Source organism: Belonocnema kinseyi, chromosome 2, assembly GCF_010883055.1.
Source record: "Belonocnema kinseyi isolate 2016_QV_RU_SX_M_011 chromosome 2, B_treatae_v1, whole genome shotgun sequence".
Taxonomy (NCBI): domain Eukaryota; kingdom Metazoa; phylum Arthropoda; class Insecta; order Hymenoptera; family Cynipidae; genus Belonocnema; species Belonocnema kinseyi.
In genome coordinates this window covers 92,778,222-92,803,964 of record NC_046658.1, presented here as the reverse complement: position 1 = coordinate 92,803,964, position 25,743 = coordinate 92,778,222, and the positions used below count along the sequence as shown (strand labels likewise).

Sequence of the window (25,743 nt, the reverse complement as noted above, 5' to 3'; positions counted from 1 at the left end):
GATTGTTGCACATTATCCACGAAATATTTTGACTAAAAGAAGGAAATATAGCACGTTAAGATACGTTTTAATCTCAACCTATGCTCGGACAGTCGGAAGCAATTATTATGTTCACATTCATTGGTCCATTTGTCAAGAGTGAACATCGAGAGAAAGTGAAAAGTGGCCAAAGTACGCACACGCAAATATCACAAGAACCATAGGAACAATTTTCTTTATTATTTATTTATTTATTTACTTACTCGTTATAGTTAGTATGGTTTGTTAGTGATGGACAAGATTGTACCCTTTGTTACAGCCAGAGACATGTGCGACTTTTTCATCAATGCAAAACCACGCCAATTATTATTTTCAAAAAGAGAGGGAAAAAAACAAAACAAACATCGAATATTAAATATCGAACTCGACCAATTTTAAATACTACATCCTGTTGGAATGTACTGGTGAATTATTTTCACTTTCTCTACCATTCTTGTCTTTCTTTTTCCGTGGAACAGATATGTTGTACAATTTTCTTTACGCCTATATATTTTTTTTCGAGCGTAATATATTCTTTCATAGGGCCGGCGGAACAACTTTCTTCCCAGATGTGGAGTTTTTTTTGTGTTTGGGGTTGGTTGAGAGGTGGGCAGGTGGGGGGAGGCGAGAATTTAAAAATCCCGGGGTTGAAGTTCCACACAATCTCGGCCGGCCCTGTTCTTTCGTATACACAATGTGAAAGCGTAACGTGAATGTATCACTCCTCGGAAATTGGAATATAATAAATATATTTATATATGAATATTTACTATATATACATATATAAGATTCTTCTTATGATGTAAATAAGGATTCTTGGTGAGGCATTAAATCACTCTTTAACATCATTTCTTTTTTTGTTTGTTTGTACAAATTGAAGAAGTTTCTGTCTTCTTAAACACAGACTAAATTATCTAGTATGTACCTTCTTTTGATGTCTTTGGCTAAAAACCTATTATGTGACTTATAGTTAATCTTACACGGTAACGAAATCGTCTAGTAGTCATTTGCATCCAGTAGAGCTGACATGTAAAAAAAAAGAATTGCAATCATACCTCACTCGAAAAGAATCGATGAGGTTGCAGCATCGTCTCTATGTCTTTCATGGTTTATTCTCTTCAGTTTTCGTCTTCGACATCTCGTGAGCTTTCTCGTAGCCTAGTGCAACGTTCTGTGAAAATTCAACAGAAATTTCATCCTTGCTCGAGATTCTCAGACGCAAGACAAAACTTGACAGTCAAAAATGCTCTCAAAGCGGTAGAATAAATTCTTTTAAATCAAATTAATGTAGGTGCTAGATTGAGTTCAATATGAAAAACCTTGAATTTCTAAGATTTCAGGTCCAAATATATTACATTTTCAAAAAAGAATTTATTTTTCAAAAAGAGTTAAATTTTCAAACTCAAAAGTCGAATTTTTTAGAAACCAGTTGACTTATAAATCCAAAAAGATCAATTTTCGACCAAAAAAGTTCATTTTCAACCAAGAAAACTGAATTTTAAAAGAACTAGTTGAATTTTCTACACAAAAAAAATCATGAGTTTACAATCAAGAAAATTAATTTTATAAAAAAGCTAACTTTTAACAAAATACATGAATTTTCAAACTAATAGCTGAATTTTCAACTAAAAAAGATAAGTTTTTAACAAAAACTAGAATATTTAGTTCTTCAACTAAAAAATATAAAATTTCAACCAAAAATATTATTTTTGCACGAGAAAAATAATGCATTTTTAAAAAAATACACGAATTTTCAAACAAATAGTTGAATTTTCAATCGAACAGTTTGTGGAATTTTTAACCAAAAAAGATGAATTTTCAACTCAAAAATATAAGCTTTTAACAAAAACTAGAAGATTTAAATTTTGAGATAAAAAAATTAATTTTCAACTAAAGAATGTAAATTTTCAACCAAAAAGATTAATTTTATACGAGAAAAATAACGAATTTTAAACAAAATACACGAATTTTCAAAGAAATAGTTGAATTTTTAACTAAAAAGATAAGTTTTTAACAAAAAATTGTATATTTAAATTTTCAGAATAAACAATTTTCAACTAAAAATATTAGTTTCTTAAGAAAAAAAACAACACATTAAAAAAAAGTCCCGAATTTTCAAACATATAGTTGAATTTTCAAGCCAAAAAGACGTATTTTCAATGAAACAGTTCAATTTTTAATTGGAATATATGTATAAACTTTAACCAAGAAGATTAATTTTATATAAAGAAACGAATTTTTAATCAAATAAATAGTTTAATTTTCAAGAAAAAATAAATAAATCTTAAACCCAAACATGGAAAGTTAATTTTTAACTTAAAAGAACTAATTTTCACACACAAAAAAGGGAATGATCAATCAAAAAATCTTTTTATTTCAAATCAAACTCACATGATCAATTAATGTGTTTTTGATGTTAAATAAAAATATTTTTCGAGTGATCATTCTTTTTTTTGTGATTTTCTACCCAAAAAAATTTTATTTATCAACTAAAATTTTTAATTTTTACCAAGAAAGATTTCAGTTGAATTCTCAACACCAAAATATGAATTTTTAACAAAAATGCAAATGTTCTACTAAAAAAGCTTAATTTTTAACCCAAAAAGATGAATTTTTCATAAAACAATTCGATTTTCAATTCAAAGATATAAATTTTAACCAAGAAGATTAATTTTGTACGAAAAAACGAATTTTCAATCAAATAATTGAATTTTTAAACAAACAGTTACAAAAAAATATCATTCTTTTGCCCAAAAATGAAATAGATAAATTTACAGTTAAAATAATTAATTTTCAACAAAAAAGAAACAAACTATTTTTTAACAAGATATATTTTAATTTTAACATAAAACAGTTAAATTCTTGAATAAAAAAGACGAATTTAACAAAAAGTTTAATTTTCTAGTTGAATTTTATTAAAAAATACAGTTTGCATTGAACATAGTTGTGCCAAGAATCATATCTCTAAAAAAAAGTTTTTCTATGATTTTAAGAATCAAAACAATATTATTGATGATTTAATTTTAAACGAAAAATATCATTTTTAATGAAAACCTTTTAAAACCTACCAACAAAATTTATTTTAGGAACGTTTTTTGCAGTTGAATTTTTTCTTACTGTCCTTTCTTACCAATTAAAAAAAAATTGAATACTAATAAAATAATTATATATATTTTTCAGATAATATATGTAAAATCATTCTGAAATCTTTTGAATTCATTTGAAATCATTGGAATATTTAAAATCTTTGTGATATCTTATGAAATCCTCTAAAGAAATTGAAATTGTTTAAAATCTTAGTAATGTTTTGAAATCTTTTGAAATACTTAACAATTCATTGAAATCTTTGTGAAATGTTTTATATTCGTTTAAAATCATTAAAATATTTCAAATCTTTGTGAAATCTTTTGAAATCTTCCAAGAAAATTTTTTAATTGTTTTAAATCTTTGAAATCTGGTGTACTTTACTGAAATCCTAGTTGAAATCTTGGAAACTCTTGAAATTTGATTAAATCCTCAAGAATTCTTTAAAATATTTGTGAAATCTTTTTGCAATATTTTGTATTCGTTTAAAATCATTGAAATATTACAAATTTTGTAAAATCTTCCCAAAAAACTTTTAAATCATTTAAAACCTTTGAAATATTGTGAAATCTTTTTAAATAAAAGTGAAATTATTTCACATCTTTGAAACGTCTTTGCAATATTCTCGTGTTCTTTAGAAATCTTTATGAAATCTTTGAACTTTTGGTCAAATATTTTGATATCTCCTAAAAAAATATCAAACTGTTAAAATCTTTAAAATTTTTTGAAATCTTAGAAATATAGTTTACTATACCCTTTTTGAAATCATTAAATCTTTCGAGTTTAAACATTTTTGTGAAATGTTCGAAATCTTTGGAAAATTTTTGTAAAAAACTTTTAAATATAGTGTACACGCCTTTTTTGAATCTTTTGAAATATTTGTCAAATCTTTATTAAATCTTTGTTTGTCAAATTTTTTTTATTCGTTGAAATCAATGAATTATTTGAAATCTTCTGAAATGTTCTCAAAGGTTTTGAAACCATTTAATATTGAATAAAATCTTTGAATGTTTTAGAAAATTGTTGTGAAGTCTTGATCCGTGAAATATTAAAAATATTTTGAAATGCTTGAAATATTTTGAAATCTTTAGAAATATTTTTTAACCTTTTGAAATCTGGTGTAAACTCAAAAACTGAGTAGTCAACCCGTCAAAAAAATGTTATGCATGTCCACAACTCATTCCAATTTCGAAAAACAAAAACTGAATTAACATCGAAATTTTCAGCTAATAATGTTTATAATTTTTAAGTTGAATACCACAACAAAATTCATACTTCAATGCTCTATATTAGTTGGAAAGGAAATAAAAAACTTATAGAATTATTCACAATATTAAATTCTGTTCATTGCAATCTATAAAATAATTGGTGCAATCTACAAAAAGAAAACATGAAATGTCTGTTTATTTTGCAATAAATAAAAAATACATTATATCTTGATAAATGAAAAACATTTTGCAGAAGCAAGATTTTTTCTAAGCGACATATTTCATTCATAATAGGCTGAAAGATTTAAATTACTCTTCGCATTTCAAAAAATCTATTTATTTAAGAAGCAAAAAATAATCATTCAATTTGAAGGTTCTCGTGAAAAATTCAAGGATATTTTCAGGTTTTCAAGGTTTTCAAGGTTTCCAAGATCGCTGGACACCCTGGTTTAATTAGGGAATTAAAAAAAAAAATGCTTACTTGGACAGCGACTTGCAGAGGTGTAGCTTCCCCTAATGAGCAGTCAGACCTTAAAATATCAGCAGGCAACAGTCTTGGGCAAGGTTTCCCCGTGAAAAGCATGAAAAGTGTATGAATAGATCTCCTTTGTGTAAGTTCGGTGTGCCGATGTTGGTAACCTGATAAATGCCTTCGATGCCTTATCACTGATGGGAACCACCTTTCGCACAACACGCAATACCTTCTGTGTTTAATCGTCGCCTATAAAAACAAATCAATCAATTCCCCTTTTTTCCTCAAACAACATCAAATCACAGGATGTCTACTCAAATGCCAGAAAAACAATTTCCTAACAATTTGCTCAAAGTTTTTCCCAGGTATCATTTTTCGTAGGACAGAGCGATTCAAATATTTCGAAATTTTTTAAATAATTTAGTCGGCATATGTATACAGCTTCGCGCATCTATCATAAATAATGTTTTTTCCTTAAGTTTCTAGGGGTTCAATCAATATGTTTAATTCAGAAAGAATCGGCATATCTGAAAGATGAATTTTCAACCAAACAGTTGAATTTTCATCCAAAAAGATTAATTGTCTATCAAAAAAGGCGATTTCTAAAAACAAAATAAATGATTTTTAAAAGATAAAGTTGAATTTTCAACTAAAAGAGGCTAATTTTCAACAATTTAGTTGAATTTTGAACAACAACAAAAGTCAGTTTTCTACCAAAAGCGTAATAATTAAATTTTCGGTTCAAAATATTCATTTTGTGCAAAAAAAAACAATCAAAGTGATGAATTTTCAAATAAAATTATGAATCTTCAACTGGAATAGATGCATTTTAAAAACAAAAGGATTAAATTTCAAACTGAAAGATTATTTTCTTTATCAAAAACGTCCAGTTTTAAACAAAATGAATGAGTTTTTAATGAAAAAGTTGAATTTTCTACTAAAAAAGGCAAATTTCCAAAATTTTGTTGAATTTGGACTAAAAAAAAATCACTTTTCAACCAAAAATGTAATAATTAAATTTTGGGTTAAACAATTTCATTGTAAAGAAAAAATAAAATAAAATAAAGAAAAAATTTTCACTTTCAACCAAAAAATAGAATTTTTAAATAAAATACTAAATATTTAACAGAAATACTTAAATTTTTAACGAAAAAAGATAAATTTTGAAACACATAGTGAAAGTTTGAACTAAAAAAGATCAGTTTTCGTCAAAAGATGGAATCATTAAATTTCTAGATTAAAAAATTACTTTTCTACAAAAAAAGGCAAATTTTCCACCAAAATGATGAATTTACAACTAAAATGATGAATCTTCAACTGGAATAGATGAATTTTTGAACAAAAAGATTAATCTCCAAACATGATAATTAATTTTCTACCAAAAATACCATTTTATCAACAAAATACATGAATTTTAGAATGAAATAGTTGAATTGTAAATTAAAGAAGACAAATTTACAATCATATAGTGAATTTTCAACTAAAACGGTGATACTCACACTGAAATAGATTAACTTTAAATCATAAATATAACTCTTTAACAAAAAAGTTTAACTTTTTATTTTTCAACCAAAAAGATAAATAAAAAAAAAAGTTATATTCTACAAAAAAATTGATTTTTAACAACATAGATGCATTTTTAACTAAAAACGAATAATTTTTAACCATGTAGTTTATTTTTTAACTAAAAAGAGCAACTCTCAACCATTAATTTGAATTTTGAAGCATAAAATCTCAATTTTTAACTAAAAATGAAATAGTTAAACATTCAGTTTAAACAATTAATTTTCAACCGAAAAATAAATTCCAACCAAAGTGATACATTATCAACAAAAATGGTGAATTTTCAACTAAAATAATTGAATTTTAAACCTAACAGATTGATTTATACTAAACGAGACGAATTTTCAGTTAAGAAAATTAATTTTCAAATAAAAAGATGAATTTTAACTAAAATGGTAGAATATTTAACTCAAATAATTACATTTGTAGCTTAAAAAATTAATTTTCTAAAAATTTAGACGAAATAGTTAAAACTTTAACTGCAATAGTTAAATTATCAGTAAAAAAATTAATCTTTAGTCTAAAAAAATTAAGTTTTAACAAAAGAGTTTAACGCGCAAATTAGAAATTAAATTTTCATTCCAAAAAAGTTAAACTCTGAACAAAAAATGAAGTAGTTGATACTTCAACCAACAAGATAAACGAATGAGATTAATTTTCTAACAAAAAGAACGAATTGTTAACAAAATACATGAACTTTAAATGAAATAGTTGAATTTTCAACTAAAAAAAGAAAAATTTTCAACCATATATTGAATTTTTAACTAAACTTCAAATCACAATGATAATTTATTAACCAAAAAGTTTAACTTTTAATTTTTCAACCAAAAAGATGAATTTTCAAAAAAAAGTTTAATATTCTACCAAAAAATTTGATTCTTAACATACATGAATTTTGAACTGAAAAATAATAATTTTCATACATATAGTTTACTTTTCAACTGAAAAGATCAACTCTCAACCATATAGTTGAATTTAAAAGTAGAAAATATTAGTTTTTAACCAAAAATGAATCAACATAAAATAGTTAAATTGACAATTAAAAAAATTAATTTTAAACCAAAAAAAAAAAGCAAATTAACAAGAAACAGTTCAATACAGTAATACAAAGCAACTTTCACAAATAAAGAATCAATATTATTCAATTCCATATTGCAAATAAAAAAAAATAAGCACCTCCTGGAAAAAATTCCCTGCCTCAAAAAAAAAAAAAAATTTCCTGAAAATGTTAGGCTTTCCAGGTAGGGTAGACACCCTGAATTAGCATAAAAAATATATTCCACAACAATTACCTTTTCATGAAAGACCCATTTTTGAACAGCATCGGCGAGAGTCACTCCAGGATCGACCTGCACAGTCTTCACCATCTTACTAGGAACTCTCTCCGCCTCTTTTGCAACTGTCCCATCAACAATTTTCGGAACTTGCTCAAAAGTAGTGACGTCCTCTTGATTTGTGATAAGAGGTGGTGAAAGTGTAGCATCTCGATCCGAACTCGGATCCAGACGCACTCCATCTTCCGGTTCCAAAATCGGCATATCTTCCTTCGCTTTCGGCTCAGTCGCACTTTCTCCATTCGGTTCCTTAGACTTGGATATCTTTGGAACTTTCTGAGACTTTGTTTTACTTCTATCACCATCCTTTGACGACTCCCTGCTTTTCCCACTCCTGGACTCAGACTTGCCACCCGAGCGCTTCGAGCTTGATTCTGTTTTAGATCTACTGCTGCCGCTATCCTTGCTTTTATTTGACTCTTCCGACTGAGTAGAATGAAGACTAGAACGTTTCTGATCCCGCAACGATATCGTTTTCTCATCATATTTACAAGACTCCTCATCTATCCTCGGAGCTTTTCTACTCTTGTGTTTCTCTCTTGACCTGCTGCTCTCTTTCGGCCGCTTCTTCTCATACCTAGTGTGACTTCTTGAACTGGAACATTCCGAACTCTCCTTCGTTGAAGAACTTCTATCAGAATCACCCTCTTTCCTCTCGCCCTCTCTCTTTTCGCCAAGAGTTCTAGATTTCGATTTCGAGCTGCTATCCTTTTCATATTTCGGCAGATACTTCCTCAAGGTCTCCTTGGCAGCCATGACTTCCTGGACGAGTGAGATCGAATCCGAAAACTTGTCTGGACTTGAAGCCAACTGATCGGAAGTCTGATCTGTCTCAGTTGGGTCCAGCAAGTTATTCAGAACAGGGATTTCGTCCTTGATATCACAAGAGGAATCTTGAACCGCGTTCAGCAAAGAAGAATCTTCATCTGGCAGAAGAAGCCTCGGAAGCCGGTCAGAGTCATTTGATTCCTCGATCCTACTTTCCTCAATCCGATCATCAGGTACTTCGGAAATTTTAAATTCTACAGCGTCATTCGATTCAGGAGGTTCTTTAATATCAGCCATTGGTACGTCATACGTATCCACACTGCTCTCTACAATTTCGAGTTCGAATTCAAACTGGGTTGGAATCGCGTCCTCGGAATAGAGATACTCGTGTTCTCCATTCGCTATCAACGAGGTCGAAAACTCGGGCCTCACTTCCTCAACTTGAGTCTCTTCTTCCATTTTTATCACATTTGCCTCGTTCTCGTCAAAACTCTCGAAGCTAGAAATATCTGGAGCTAAAGTTTCTTTACTATCGACGACTTCCTCTCCTAATAAAGTACACTTAGTCTCGACCTCTTCGCTCAACTTTACTTCGGATTCTTCACCCTGATCGCTAAAATTATTCGGAAAATTTAATTTCTCCGCATCCTGGAACACATCCTTACTCTCTGAATTCATATTTTCATCGAATTTCTTCCATGAATTGAAGGCATCTGAATTGGATTGAATTTTCTCAGAGAACATGTCCTTGAAGTATAAAGATCGATTCTCGAGATAATTCGCTTCAGCATTTGTAGACTCTCTCGCTGATTTGCAGACCTTGCTTTTGTAGAATCTCGAACCCGTCTCTAAATAACGCGTCCCACAGTCGGATTTTCGTCGTTGTTTGATTTTATTCGTGAAAATTTCCGAACCACTTTCAGCCTTCGCCAACTCCTTCTGCTTTTTCAAACTCCGAATAAACTGCTCCCATTGAATTTTACTTGAGTCGGATTTACCGCGGACCGAGGCTTTGCTCCCATTTTTTGCAATCGCCAATTTCAAGGCAATATTGACATGTCTCAACTCTTTCGCCATGCAGTCGAGAATCCAAGAGCGTTGGAGAACCACTTGCGGTTGCAAACTTGAGTCTTGCAATAAAGCATTCTTCTTATCTTTGCTAACTTCGCACTTGAATTCAGCAGTCGGCGAGGTTCGCTTGATGATAACTTTGGGAACTTTTTCCAAAATACTTTGACCATCCGATGAAGACATCGAATTCTCCATATTTGGATCCACCCTTCGATCTTTCACTTCTTCCTTCGACGATCTTTTCACCTTTTTGTTTTCAGTCTGCTGAATCTCAGAGCTGTGCCGTTTCCTAGTAGTCGAAGAGGCGATTTTCAAGTCTTTTTTTATTTTCAACTTAGGAACCTTGTTTCTAGATTCTTCAGTCTCAAGACTTGACGAATCGCTGACAATTTCCTTCAGTTCGGAATTCAAATTCGCCTCATCGGATTCAGATAAAGAGCGGCTTGTGTCTGAATCCGTCTTTGAACACGATCTCTTGGAATCGGTCCCTTGTTCACTAGTTTTTGAATCATCGTCAATGGAATGCGAATTCTTGAGCTTCTTTTTCTTAACTTTCGGAACAGGTTTCTGCGAATCCTGGACATTACGTAAATCCAGATTCTCGATGACAACTTTCGGCAGTTTATCTTCGAGCTTTATCTTCATTTTGGGAATCCTGCTTTCCTCATTCGCGAACATGAAGGGCTCATTTTTATTGATATCATCGAGTTTTATCTTCACTTTGATGACGTTCGCCTCTTCATTCGACTCAGGCAACTCATCCGGAATTTCTTCTATCGTGGGCGTCGCTGGTCGAGATTTGGCGTTTCGAATTATCATCTTTGGTACTTTTCGGTAAAATGAGGGTTCTTCACTCACATCGGAACCTGACTTGGAATTTGTCGGTGAGGTTCTATTCGACTCAATTTTTCGAATAACTAGTTTAGGAACTGTTTTATCAACTGTGGAACTTTTCAGATGAGACTCTCTTCTAATGTTTTCTTCCAACGTCATGTCGGGCATTTGATCAAACTGATTACTGTCCGAACTTTTTGGTGAATTTAACATTTCGGAATCGCTGAGTTCTTTCTGAAGTTCCAAAGTAGGAGGATCAACTTCACAGCTCGACTCGTCATCAACATAAACTAATTCAGAATCCTTATCTCCTACGGCTATTAGAGGCAAAGTTTCTTTCTGAATCGATTGATCAATTTCATTGTTAATCTCTGTAGAGCAATTTGAAGTTTGAATTATGATTTCGCTCGTACCTTCTTCAGTTTTATCCTCGGGGGGTTTAGGTGTTTCGATTGAGGGTGAAGGACACAAACCTCTCGTTTCTAAATATTCTCTCTCATAGTTTTTCAGTTCTGATTCTTGACTTTCTGAATTCTGTTCCAGAGTACTTTCTTCATTCGATTCTTGATTATGTTCCTCAAAATGATTCGTCTCTTTTTCAACAGATTTATCCTCCACATTTTCGATTCTTTCCAAAATAATTTCATCCTCACATTCAACATCATAATGACTGGATTGAATTTCGTCGACAGAGGGTTCAACTTGTGTGTTTTCTTCGGGTTCTTTTTGAATTTCCTCAGTAGCTACTAAAACGTCTTCCTCTACGTTTTCAGATACAGAATTTATTGGTTCTACAGATGTCTCCTCAGTATTCAGAATTGAAATTTCGTTCTCTTGTCTGGCAAGAAGATTAGTAATCTCAGACGTCAATTCTAAAAGGGATTCTGCAGCTATCAGTTCCTCCATTTGTTTATTCGCTAATTTTAATTCTTCAAGGCTATACTCTTTTACAGACTCACTCTCAGTTTCATCAACTTTCTCATCGATTTCCGAATCCTGGAGAACTTCTTTCAATTCAGCAGAAATCTTCTTATCGAGGTCTGTGTCAACCTCGTCTTTTTCAATTAATTGCAAATCAATTTCCACCTCATCTTCAACATCCACATCTATGATCTCTTCTTCTCTTTTCTTCTCGCTCTCGTTAAAATAACTTTCTGAACATGACTGTGGCTCAGGATCAACTGAAACTGGTTCTACTTTCTCTGATCTTTCTGATTCTATTCTCTCAACACTTTCAAGAACTTCAGTATTGACGGCAATTTCAGAATTCTGTATAGATTCAGGATTTAATTCCATTACAGGACTTACTGCAACTTCAAAACCGACTGCAGATTCAGAATTTTCAGCAACTTCAGAATTTATTTCATGTTCAACATTTAGTGCAACTTCAGAATTGATTTCATGCTCAGAATTTTCTGGAACTTCAGAATTTATTTCATGTTCAGAATTTTCTGAAACTTCAGAATTGATTTTCTTTTCAAAATTTTCTGGTACTTCAGAATTTATTTCACGTTCGGAATTTTCTGCAATTTCGGAATTGATTTCACGTTCAAAATTTACTGAATTGATTTCACTTTCAGAATGGATTTCACGTTCAGAATTTTCTGCAATTTCGGAATTGATTTCAAGTTCAAAATTTACTGAATTGATTTCACTTTCAGAATGGATTTCACGTTCAGAATTATTTACAACTTCGGAATTGATTTCACGTTCAAAATTTACTGAATTGATTTCACTTTCAGAATGGATTTCACGTTCAGAATTGTCTGCAACTTCGGAATTGATTTCACGTTCAAAATTTACTGAATTGTTTTCACCTTCAGCATTTTCTGCAACTTCAGAATTAATTTCACGTTCAGAATTTTTTACAACTTCAGAATTGATTTCACGTTCAAAAATGTTTGCAATTTCCGAATTGATTTCACGTTCCAAACTTTCTGCAACTTCAGAATTGATTTCCCGGTCAGAATTTACTGCAACTTCGGAATTAATTTCACGCTCAGAATTTTCTACAATTTCAGAATTAATTGCCTGTTCAAAATTGTCTGCAACTTCAGAACTGACCACAGCTTCAGAATTAACTGCAACTTCAGAATTTATTTCACGTTCAAAACTGAACACAACTTCAGAATTTCCAATATCAGAATGTTGATTAATCTCCGCTGTCTCCTCATCTTCCAAAGATTCTTTCTGACTAGAAACCAAAACTTCTCTGTTTTTCGACACTTCCAAACTCTCAGAAAATACGGGATTAATTTCCGTGGAACTTGAAACGAAACTTTCGCTTTTTCTCCTCTCTGAAAGTAAATGTGATTCAGATTGAACTGCAACATCAGAGGTGGATTTGCGCCTCTCGGGCGTCTCATCTGATTTAAAGTTACAAATATCTTTAAGATATTCCAATTTAGAATTTGCAGAATCTATATTAGAATCCTGAATATCATCTTTCATCTCAAGATTGGTTCCTGATGTTGAATCAAGATTAGGAAAATTCAAATCTGTATCGTAATCTTGTTTCTTGTCAACGTCCATGACAAAATTTTCTTCCTCCCGGGATGATTTATCTGCTGGCTTGTCAACATCCATACCAAGAGGGTCTGCCTCCGGAGATGTTGTTACTTGTGGCTTGTCAAAGTCTATGCCAAGAGGATCTGCCTCAAGAGATGTTGTATCCTGTAAATTGTCGATGTCCATGACAAGAGTGTCTGCCTCCTGAGATATTGTATCTTGTGGCTTGTCAACATCCATGACCAGAGTTTCGGCATCCCGAGATGTCGCATCTTCCGCAACAATAGGACTAGTAGAATCACTTTTTTCGAAATTGCGAGTTTCTATTACCGGCTCCTTATCACCAGAAGCTACAGGTACAACCTGATTATCTTCCGCATCACCCGGACTTGGACTCCGTATTCCAGTGAAAATCTGACTCTCACTTATCTCACATCTCTCAATATTCTTTGTACTAGTCTCCACAATTTTGGCAGGTTCGCTCAAATCGTCGGGAGTTTCATCAATTTTATCTTCAAAGCAACTTTTCTCATTTTCGTTTTCATGCTGCGAACGACTGTCCTCAAAGTCACTCCTCGAATCTTGTCTCTCGTCCTGGGCTTCGTTTCCGGATAAACCTTCACTGAAAGCGCTGTAGTTCTTGATCGTTTTAATGATCATTGGTTCACTGCTGAGTGCAGCTGGCCTACTTTCCTTGTGAGAAAGATACCTCTGGTAACTTTTCTCCAATTCCTGAGTAGCGAACCGTTTAGCCAAAGACTTTTTCGGTGGCTTCAAATCTGTGTGGTATTTGTTGCTGTAAGGGCGCTTCTCGCCTGATTTTGTCGGCCGTTTATCATAAGAGGTAGAGGAACTATAATTTGTGTATTTTTCATACTGAGAACGACCGTCCTTTTGTTGCGCCTCCATTAGCAGAGTTCTCAATGTAAATCTCGGATTGGGACTGTAAGTGATTTTCCCGTCTTTGGTTGTATAGACCGGAACTGTATTCAAATTCTCCGACTCGTCCAGAGTGCTGAATATTGGATTCAAAAATCCCTTGGGACTCGACGAATCTTCGCCTTCAAGTAAATTCGATTTCAATGGATTGGTTTCCGGATCTTTGTACGGCATTTCATCAAAGCTACTGGAATCACAATTTAGAGAATTCTTTATCACAAAGTGCTTGGTATCGTCGCCTGTATTAGTCACATCTTCTTTTAATAAATCTTTGGTTTCCAATCTGGATCCAGAGTATTCCGAAGTGCAGGGAAATATTTCTGAACTTTCCTTAACTTCCGGTTTATCAGGCATCACATTTTTGTTCTCAAATCCAGAAAAACATCCTTTATCCTTGTATTTGATTTTTCGAAAGTGCTTGAGTTCTTGCAATTTGGATTTTCTGCTGAAATCTTCAACCAGTTTTGTCTTGTTGATGGACTTGAGTCTGTTGGAAAGGCAGTCGATTGTTGAACTCCCTGCAACTGACGAATTCTCGATACTCTCGGGGTTTTCGTGTGGTTTTGTTATTCGATTATCTAGATGGGTGCAGATATATTCTTGATCAATTTTGTGGAAATTCAACGATTTGCAGGTGTCACAAGCTGCATGAGAATGCTGAGAGACCTTTGAATGTTGACTCTTTCCAAAATACTCTATTACACTCTCTTTTCTCTCGTCTTCTTTTTTTCCCTTCATTTCAACAATTTTGTCCGAATCCTCGAATTTTTTACTCTGGATATTTGTCTCAGTCTTCAAGTTCTGCCCGGAACAAGTCAAAGAACCACAAGTTGAAGGATCATCATGATTCGGTTTCGAATCTGCTTCACCGCACTTTTGCGTCGAACTCTGGGCAACAGAATTGCCATCACTTCTCGAAACATTGATCTCTATTTTGATGGCCTCGAAAGGTTTATTCGAATCGCTGCAGTTTCTGAATTTGATTTCCAAGTCCGATGAATTCGGTTTCGCAGGCTCAACTGTCGCTGGCTTTTCTTGATTAACGTCGCTGATCTTCGGTGGATTCTGAAGTGTCTCAGGAGTCAGAACAGGCAAAGCATGCTTTGCTGGCATGTCCGTCGGTTTTTTCTCCTCTTCGGGCGACAATTTCGGCAATTTATTGTCCTCCTTAAACTGATCGACACTTCGCTTTCTCTTGAGATTTTTAAATTCCTTAAAGAGACGCTCTTCCTCACTCTCGTCCTTGAGATTCTCGACCGATTTTGAACGTTTCCACAGTGTGTTCATTGATCTTGATCTCGATTTTTTGAAATTTTCAGCAAAAGTCGCAAGTTCCTCTCTCTCAAAACTGTCCGACATTTTTCTAGGTGGATATATTTTATTCTGCTTGTTTTGTTGCCAAGTCGTGTTAAATATCTCTTCGGAAATTATGCTGATTCCTTTGGAATTTCGTCGCAAACTTTGAGAATCTTGCATCGAATTCTGAATGGAATCTTGCCGCTCCTTGATATTTTTCAAAATCTTCGAGACCGAGGCTGACACTTCCGCAAAGTCTTTTTTCTTTTGCATCTTCTGCTCGATTTCGTTGTAAAATTTTTCATTGCTGCATGTCTTTTTAGCATCGGAACTCAAGTCCAAACCTTTGTCCATGCAACCAACATCCATCCACATGTCATCGACTTTACTCGTTTTTTCTTCATCGGACTCGAGGACATTCAAGCTAGTGATTGGCGCCGAATCTTTCATAATTTTCGTCAAATAATTTTCCTCCATCGGCGGAGCTGGTATTTTCGGCTCTTCATTCTCTTCCCCAGGTATCAGAGGAATCGAGTTCCAACACCACTTGTCCTGATCCTCCGACGAAAACACATCCATATTTGATGAAAAGTCGTTCGAATCTTTATTTGCCGAATTCTCCGGAATCATTCGACTTATGGGATGAACTTGAGAATACTTTGTACTGCTTTGCGCATCAGAAATTGGATTCTTCTTCTTATCCTCGAGTGCACAAGATGGCCAAATGTCATTTTCAGCCGGTTTACTTCGCAAATCGGGTTTCTCCTCCTTCTTGGAATCGGAGATTGGCGACTTGATGACAGAGGTATTTTGAAAATCAAAATCGAGTCCATCTTGTGACGACTTTGCCGATAGATGCTCGCCCTTGAGATGTTCGTAGGGATCCATTTTGACGGGAGATTGAGTGAAGCTGATCATCGGGCTATTTTGGATTAATTCGATGGGATTGGTGCTCGTTGTGAGATCAACACCTTGCTCGGTACATTCTTCGCTGTCCGAATGAGTCGGAGTGTTCAGGGTCGTTGATATTGGCGTACATTCCGACGTTGTCAAATCTGGCAAACTGAGATCATCCTGATTGTGATTCTCCTCAGAGTAGCTGTTCTGCTTCTTTAAATTTGCACTCCCAGCCTCCGAGGTACTTTTCGCTAGCGGCAAAACTGCCATATCCCGAGGATTGACTTGCAACTTTGGATCCGGATTCCTCTGAGCCAGTTTCTTGTAGTTTACACTAGAAGCTTCTTTACTCTCGCTGACCTCGCACTCTTTCGTTTCTGTCAGAGACGGTAGCGAACTTCCACCAATAACTTCCACTTCCTGTTTCTCGTTGTAAGCAAAAGATCCGCAGGATTCTCCTTCGGGATTCTCGACAATATGAATCGTGGGCACTCCGTCGATTCCTTCACCGACGCACTTGATATTCAGCTTATTCGCATAAACAACCCCCTGATTCAAATCGTTCGCACAATCTTGAAGAAGAGTGTTGGAGTGATCCTTCGGATAATACTCTTGAGCCTTCATGGTAGGCTCGTTCTCCTTTTGCTCAGTTGTATTGTCAGGCCCGTGAGAGTCCAATCCAAGGTTTCCGTACTCGACGACGACAATCGGGGTCGAATTGCTGAGAACGACATCAGGTAGATTTGCGTTGGCTCCTTCTTCCTCCTCAGCCTCGTCCCAGTTTGCTAAAAACTGTCGCACATCCAACGTGGGTTTATGGGCAAAACTCTTCTCCTTATCCTCTTCCCGGGGATTTAAAGCTTCGAAACGTTCCTCTTCTCGTCGCAGATGACAGTGAGGATTCTCTATTGTTTTCTGTCCCAAGTACTGTACATCTCTGTCGTTATTTGGAATCGACGATTCATGAGATCGAAGAAGACTCTGTAACCGTTGTAAATTGTGCGGCTTCTCCGCCGTTTGCTGCGGCTCTTTCTCAATATTCACAGGATTCGTGGGATTGGCTGGATTGTGGGTGGGAAAACTGCCGGGGAGGTAGTTCGGATTAATTAAAACTCCGTTCTGATCAAACTGCAGATTGATAGGTGGTACTGAGCTGTTGGCTGTGGTCAAGGTATTTTGAATTGCACTCTGGTAATCAACTGTCTGCTGCAATCTCAACAATTCGCGGTACCTGTGAATGCATTCCTGATACTTTGGATGTGTCTGGTAGCCAGGAATTCTCGAGAGTTCCCGCAGATGATTCTCCATCGAAAACCTCTGCACCGCGTACTTCTGCTGATAAAGCTGATACTTCGGATAAGTGCTGTGCATCGGCACCGGATTTTGAATTTTGTTCGGGTCTTTCTCGGGATTCTCCCACTGGTACTCGCGAGAAAACTGCGGATTCAGGTAAGGATTCTGCACCGTGGAGATGTTTGTACTGATGCTGGGTACCACCAAACCTTTCTGCAATAACGCTCCACTTTGGTACTGACTCTGCTTCGGGGAATACTTCTCCTGCATATTGACATTGTGCTCCGGATACTTGAGAATCGGCGAGTTCTGAGAGTTCATAACTCCCTGCCTCGGATAATCCTTCATGGTGTAGGCATATTTTTGATAGTCCCCGGGAACGCCGTAATTTGGAAGAGGATAACTCGGCAGGACAGTCGAGGTTTGATAGTTTCTGGGAACGGGAGGTGGGTCCTTGCAGTACTTGTAATCGGAGTAACTCCTTCTTTGGTCAACTTGATAAGAGTTTGGTGGGACCAAGTCCTTATTGGGATAACTCTCCTTTCTGTAGGTGGTCGTCGCCGTCGCCACCGCCGCCTCGTTTCTATATCGTCTACTGTCAGCCGTCGCGTAACCAGACGCGCGAACATTTTCTCTATAAGGATTAGTCGCCTGATAGGGGGTGAACTTCTCCCAGGCTTGATAATTTACATTGGGATCGGAAACGCAACAAGGACCTTTGCAGGCGGGCATGTAAGGTGCTTGTCGGTTTGAAGGCACGGAATTGACGGGCGGAATTCGTTGTCCTGTCGTTCCCATATTATTATTTACATTCATATTTGGCCCCATGACACGCGAGACGGGTCCGTTTAATGAGATCTGATTTCTGTGCGCCATTTCCTCGTTCAGAGCGACCACCGACCCATTCCTAAGACTGTCCAAATTGCTCCCGTCGTCCATCATAGAATTCATGGTCGATGAATTCCCGTACTGGCCGGCGCAACTCGACATATGGACCATCGAGGTCAGAGGATTTTCGGGCAAATTTGTCGCTCCACTCTGTGTATTGTTTTGCGGCTGGTAATTTCTTTGACTATAATTAATGACATCATTCTGTGACTTACTGTGGCAATCTGTACTGAGGTTGAGCCCGTTCATGGACGGTGGACTGATGTTCGGGACGTACAGGTGACCGGCACTCGCATTCTGCCCAGACTTGGCGGCATCGGATCCTCCAGACTGCAGGGCACTGTACTGCTGCCAGTCTGGCATGTTTCGGCTGTAGCTCATTGTACATTATTGAGTCGAGCGACTACTGGATTCATCTCAGATACCTTAGTTTGTTGTCGAGGGACCAGCAGCGCTTGGCAGGACATCTAGCTACAAAAACAATAATATGTATTTATTTCACGCAAAACCGGATATATTTCAAAGTTTTCTTCGGCAAATATTTGCAAGCAGTATAACAATAAAGAAAAATTGAAAGGGATTCGAGAATTTATAGGCTGATGAAATATTTATCAACCAAGTTCATAACTCATTTTAACATGCATTTAAATGAGAAATCACGCCATTAGAACCAAAATAGCATTAAAAAATTCACGAACAATTTGCAATTATATTTTTGGAATACGATGTATTTTTAAATTCCATAAAATAAATGATGTATTATTTATTATTTTTAGGACCTATCATCAACTTAATCGTAATGAAAAATCATTCTGCGAGAAAAAAAAACAGGCGATAAAGTTTAGTACCTTCAAAAAACAAAGCATATCTCGTAATGCACATAAGAAGATGATATAAATATTTTTTTATTATATTAATTAAATCAGGATTATTATTGCGAGAAGACAAATAAAAATATAAAGGAGACGTGTGTCGTCATTATACAAGAAATTTATCTCAAATCCATGTCACGCCGAGCAATTTTTAAAATTTATGACAGTGTGTTCCCGAAATTTTTATCGTAACTATACATATTCTCAAGTTTAATTATATGATTCAGGTTTTTATGACCTTGTACACATAGACATTGTTCACGTATCTACTGATATGCCATTACAAGGACACCATAATTTCAAGAGAATAAAAATCGTTACGTTCCTCCTACTGAAAAAGAAATTGTTTACCAATGCTTTGTTATCTTTTCAAATTAGTTTTTTTTAATGGAATTCAAGTTTTCCCTCTAAAATATGCTTCAGCCTTCATGAAATGTAAATGGTAAATCTTGTGAATAAGAATTTACTATTGATGCATTGATTTAGAATATTCCAAGTGAGTATCAATTATAAAACTTCTCCAGAAAAATCCATACTTAGGAATAGGTGCAATAATGACTCTCAAAATTTTCGTATTTCGTCAATTTTTTTAATTTATTTACCTTACATTTATAATTATAAAATGCAAATCAAAAACAGAAAACTATATTCCAAAAACGAAATTGGGCCGCATTTGTGTTGCGCCCTTACTGAAAGAAAATCAATTTAAATTTCCAATTGCTACTTCGTAATAAATCTCAGAATCAGTGCCTATCAAGGACATTTTTCTATAATCGAGGTAACCAAGTGCAAACGTTAAAATTACGAATAATTAGTTACTTCATTATCTCAGACAAAAAAAAAACAATTTTAAAATCGTTCAAATATGGAAGATCAAACATTGTGCAAAAACACAGATACGTATAAAAACTTTTAATCTTTAAGTACAAATAGAGTTTTAGCAGACTATAAAAAAGTCAACAGAATCACTATTTTCGTAGCATTTCCATGATAACAAGAATATATACTTTTTATTGTGTTTACGCACAATTCTTTTACTGATGCGCAATTCTTTTATTTAAATTCCGAAAGACACGTGCAAGTAAAAATACTTTTATAAAATCAAGCCCTGACAGTTTTAGCCTCTTTGCTTTTCACTTTTTTCTAAGTGCATTTCACGACTTGCACATACATACATTATAATATTTTTGGCCTTATCCCCAGTAAATTCAAAAAGTCAAAGGCAAAAGGATCGATTTTGAATTACGTTTATTGCAGCGTTTACCTAGAAGAAAATGGAAAAATGTCAATCAATTTTGTATCATCCTTACAAAAATTACAAACGAGAGTCAAGTTTTTTTAAGTTAAAAATATAGTGCACACGCGATCAATATTGGCTGACATAAATTATTACCTTCTATCACGTGAATTATATACACGAATGAATGCACTTATGTGCGTTCGAGTTTGTCATTAGTACTAATGAATAAATTCTATGATAAAGAAAACGTTTAAGTGTATAGAGTTGAAATGGGAAAGTAAAAGCGTGTAAAGTGATCATTATATCTGATTTATTGACTAATTGATTTGACAACAATAAAGAACTAAGTATAAGTGTTTCGCATGTTTTAAAAAATTAAGGAAGATTTTATCATTACGCAAATCAAGGCGACATTAATATTGTCGCAATCCGGTTGAAAAATAATTTTTTACACAGTAGGCCTTGTCGACCTAAGTCTAATTCAAACATAATTATGAAATCATAATCATGCGATCATAATTTGATACAAGGTGTTAGATTTGAAGGCCAATTTTTAAGATTTATGTCGCAGACGACTTATTTACTTTACCTCAATAATTAGCCTTACTAACTTATTTCGGAATGTATGTCAATTTAAGCGAGTTGTTGAAAGCGTTTCTGAATAAATTAACCTAATTATTTAATAAAACATTTCCAAAGATTGATTTTTTCTTCCTCAATCTTGGGGCGTTCAATTTTAATAAATTAATCCTTTTTAATAATCAAAATCAAATCCTGAAGATTCGTTTAAGCTGTTGTAAATAATTCTGAGTCACTCAGAGATATTAAAATCCAGGGTTAAATGCAAAATAATGCCTGCTTATCTTTCACAAGAAAATTTATCATTTCGTAAAGTTATAAAGTTAGATAATTTTCAATCCTCCTAAAAATAATAATTTTTTGTTAGATACAAAAAACTTAATTACGTACTTTGAATCATTTTAGTTTAGCAGATACCTCTCTTTCATCATATTATAACAGAACCATTATCAAATTATTATGTCACCCATTTCCGCTTCCAAAATCTTCTGGTCAATTTATCCCCTGTGACCTTAATTAGTAGAGGAAAATGTTTATCGTAAAAGATTAAATTATTTGGCACGTCTGTCATTTCTCACAATTAGAATATTTAAAAGTGAAAGCAGAAACTCAACTTTATATTTTGATACATCCCCTATGTTCCAGAAATGAATGTACATATAGGGATAGTTGAACATTTAATAAAAAATTTTAAAAACTGATATTTCCCGAATCTGAAACTATCATGAAACATTCTAACTAAAACTACTTTTAATAAACAAAAACAGATTTAAGAACTGGATGAAAAATTCAATCAGGTTTGAAATCTTCCATACAAATTAATTACAATATTCTCAAGAAGATCATTTAGAATGTAAAACCAGATAAATTTAGCACGGAAATGTTCGTGTTCCATATTTCTAATGTAAATAGATATAAGTCAAATTTATTCTCGCTCTACTGAACCAAAATCACACGTTTTTTTTATCGAAGATGACTGCTCAAAAAAAACTTGCCACGTAAATCAAATAAGTAATGCTTTATGTCCTTATGACTCTGATAATGAAAACAAAGAGTGAATCGTGGAAACTACAGGGAGAAGTATAAATTTCAGAATGCAGAAAAAGAGGAAGTAAAAAGCTAAGTAAAAAGCAATGTCTCGTGTTTTAATGCGAGCCTGTCAATATGTATGCGATAAAAAAGTTGTTACAGGTGAAAAGAGTTTGCATTTATTAAAAAAATATTTTTCCAGTCTTCTCCCGGTTAAAGTCAGGTTAGCATTTATTTAAAAGACACGTTTTTTCAATTGCATATTCTGCGTTTATCGGTCAAGTTGTTCAGGAACTTTCCGAGAGGAAATCAGATTTGTTTAGATTTTGATTTTCAATCAACTTTAACCAGTTTCCTCATATTATTTTTTAAAAAGTGGAAAGTGTCAATGTACAGAAACAAGTGGCTATCAATTTGAAATTAAAGTTTTGAATTTTTGTAATCAAGGTTGCTACAAAATCCCAACTTAAAAATTCTCCGACATTCCGAGAGCGTTATTAATTTTTATTTGTTTGCTTCTTAAGTTCTTAAACACTCTTAGTGACAAAAGTCGGACAGAAATTTATAAAATTCAGTTTATCATAAATTCCTAGACTCTTTCAGGTTTTCCGTGACCTGTAGCAACCCTGATCCAATGCAAAGTTTTTGAGCAGAATTTAAACATAAAGTTTTACAATCCCGAAAGAGTCAATTCAAAATTATTTAATTACAAATGCTCTGCATTGCAAACTATTTAAGTTGCAAAGTTTCCATTTGTGATTATTCAATTTTGAAATTCCTCAATTTAAAATGAAAAATTATTTACACGAATGGAGAAAAGGGAGAAGATAGGTTTCCAATCAAGGAAATGTGAAGTTTCAATCTAGAATTATCCAATTTTGAACCTGCTTAATTGTGATCGGAGAAGATGGAATTCTAAAAGCTTCTATTCAATTTTGAACTTCCTCGATTTAAAACGAGACATTATTTAGAAAAATAAAAAAGGGAAGTTTTATTCTGGAATATTGCAAAGTTAAATTTGAAACCATTAAATTTTGAACTTCCTCGATTCAAAATGAGAAATTATTTAAGACAGCTGGAGAAAAGGGAAAAAGAAGGTTTCCAAACAAGGCAAAGTAAAGTTTCAATCAAGAATTATCCAATTTCGAACGTGCTTAATTGCAATAGGCGAAAAAAATTGAATTTTGCAAATATGAATTCAAAACTATTCAATTTTCAACATGCTAAATTTAAAGTAATACATTTTTTACACAAATAGTGAAAAAGTAGAAGGAATGTAGGAATTCAGGGACAATAAGCTTTAATCTAGAATAATTACCAAATTCTGAAGATGCTTGATTCTGGTTCGTCAAAAAATAGAATTTTATAAACTTGAATTTCAAACTATTTAATTTTGAAGTTCCTCGATTAAAAATGAAAAATTATTCAGGTAAATTGAAAAAAAGGGAGAAGGAAGATTTCCAAGCAAGAAAAATAAATTTTTAATATAGAGTAATTATCCAATGTTGAAGATGTTTAATTATAATTCGACGAAAAAATATAATTTTGTAAACTTGAATTTAAAACAAATCAGTTTTGAAGTTCCTAAATTTAAAAAGAGAAAATATTTAGATAAATAAAGAAAACGGAGAGATGAAATTTAAGATTATTAAAAAGAAAAAATGAAGTTTCAGTCCAGAATTAGCGGAATTATATAAATTAAAAATAACAAATTATTTATACTAATAGAAAAAAGGGAGAAGGAAGGTTTTTCATAAAGAAAAAATCTAGAATAATTATCCAATTTTGAAGACGCTTAATTCTAACTCGACAAAAAAAGGAAAATTTAATTTAAAAATAGTAAATTTGGAACTCTCTAAATTAAAAATTATTTACATAAATAAAAAAAGAAGGTTTCCTATGCAGGAAAAATTAAAAATAATTATCAAATTTCGCAAAAGCCTAATTCTAATTAAAAAAAAATGTAATTTAGACAACTCGAATTTAAAACAATTCAGTTTTAAAGTTCCTAAATTAAAAATTATTTACATAAATAGAGAAAAGGGAGATGGAAGGAAATTTAAAACAATAAATTTTCTTACACCAATTGAAAAAAAGGATCTACCTGAAGTTCTGAACGTCCAAACGAACCTAATTTTTCCCAATTTTATTTTACGTCGAAATATTGTTACCAAAAAATCAAAACATGTATCATAAATTTATTGTATAATTGCACTACTTTCAAATGTAATGAAACATTATTAAAGTTGAAATCTTTATTAAATTTTCTACTTTAAAAATCTATCAATAAAAAATATCGTTCATTTGAACGTTCAAAACTTTAGACACATGAATTTATAAAACTTAAATCTAAAAACATTCTATTTTAAGAATTAAAAAGTCTTCGATTCATAACCTTCAATTTGCAACACTGGACAGACATTACATTCATAATTTTTAATCATATAATGCTTAAATTCACTTTGATGAAATTTGTGGCAGAATTGAAAAAGTGGAGAAAAGTACAAAAATTTGCTTTGCCGATACTCTCTTCTGCATATAAACAATGTGCGCCTCATTTAAATTGATTGTTATTGTTATTACGTAACACTATAATCATAATCAGGATTTTATACCAAAAAAAAGAAACAATTGTTTCATTGATAACCCTCAAATAAATTAAAAACAGTTCTCACTCATAAAGCCTCAATGGGAAATAATGAAAATAAGAATAATGAAGTAATTAAAATGAGAGAATTGATTTGAATTGAAGAGTGAAAGAATTGAGTTAATTGTGGGTACACAATGAACACTTGTTTATCCCCAATTTATCTCCGCATATGACAACATTGACAAAAAACGGGACCTCGAAAAATGTCCAATTGTCGTGTCATCAAGAAACCACCTCGAAAATCCGAACTTGTCAAATCACGTGCATATAATACCTCGAACGGTAAAATCCTTTCCTTAAAACAGAATTAAAAACCAGTATTTTCTCTCTCTTTCCAATGTCAAAATCGCTATTCAATGTGACTGGCAGTTGTGTCACGCGTATCGCGATATTGTGAAAAACAATTAAAACGATTAGGCTTTATTGGCCTCGGTTCGTATTTTGCATACAGAGAAAATTCGTGATTGAGATCGCGATTTGCAAGCCACGAAGCTCGTCGCGATCAGTCGGATTACACTGTTTAAAGCTCGTGCTGTGACATATTTTTCGGGATAATGGGTGAAACTAGCGAGGGGGCAACGCGAATCCCAGTAAAATCGAAAGTCCAGCGGAGCGGAAAGCCACAGAGAGTGTTTCCCGTAGATAGCGGAGTTTTGTGAACTGGAAATTGGAAAATAAATAGAGATTTATCGTAGCTTACCTGTGTATTGTAATTACTCCAAAACAAGAACGCCATATTCACAGAGAACTGCCACTGCCATATTGCATATTAAATATTTGACTGACACGAGTACACGGTTCTGAACTGTCTAAAAGAAATGTCACTACAGCCATTTTCCGCTCTGGTTTTTTTTTCTTTGATGACAAACTCGACAAACTCGTAGCCACGCGGCAGTGAATGAAACCAATGAGAGCGCGCGCTGATATGAATGTATGGGCGAGAGCACGGTAGCTATAATGCTAAAATGCTACCAGAAAGTTCAATTTCCCCAAAAATCATTTTCCCGAAAAAGCCACTAGATTACTACCAAGGTCTGCAGATGCTGCGTAGACGGACCGGTCATATCACTGCGCAGCCATTTTAGATTTCCAAATTTTAGTGATTAGGTATTTTGGGCTGGGTGGGGGAAATCCATGATGTCTGCACACTGAGGGCCGAGCAAGAATACCAAGTGCAAAAGACAAAACTTTATTTTTTTA

The 25,743-nt window shown here is 33.6% G+C and overlaps 1 protein-coding gene across 1 annotated transcript; it reads right to left on the bottom strand.

Moving 5' to 3' along the window:
• On the bottom strand, positions 1–25,406 carry LOC117167034. The gene is made up of 4 exons (XM_033351594.1): positions 25,244–25,406; positions 7,638–18,644; positions 4,792–5,031; positions 1–1,189 (listed from the first exon to the last, which is right to left on the bottom strand). The coding sequence occupies exons 2-4, from the start codon at positions 18,552–18,554 to the stop codon at positions 1,121–1,123; spliced, it is 11,226 nt and encodes a 3,741-aa protein (XP_033207485.1). The 5' UTR covers positions 18,555–18,644; positions 25,244–25,406; the 3' UTR covers positions 1–1,120.
• Positions 25,407–25,743: the final 337 nt, after the last annotated feature.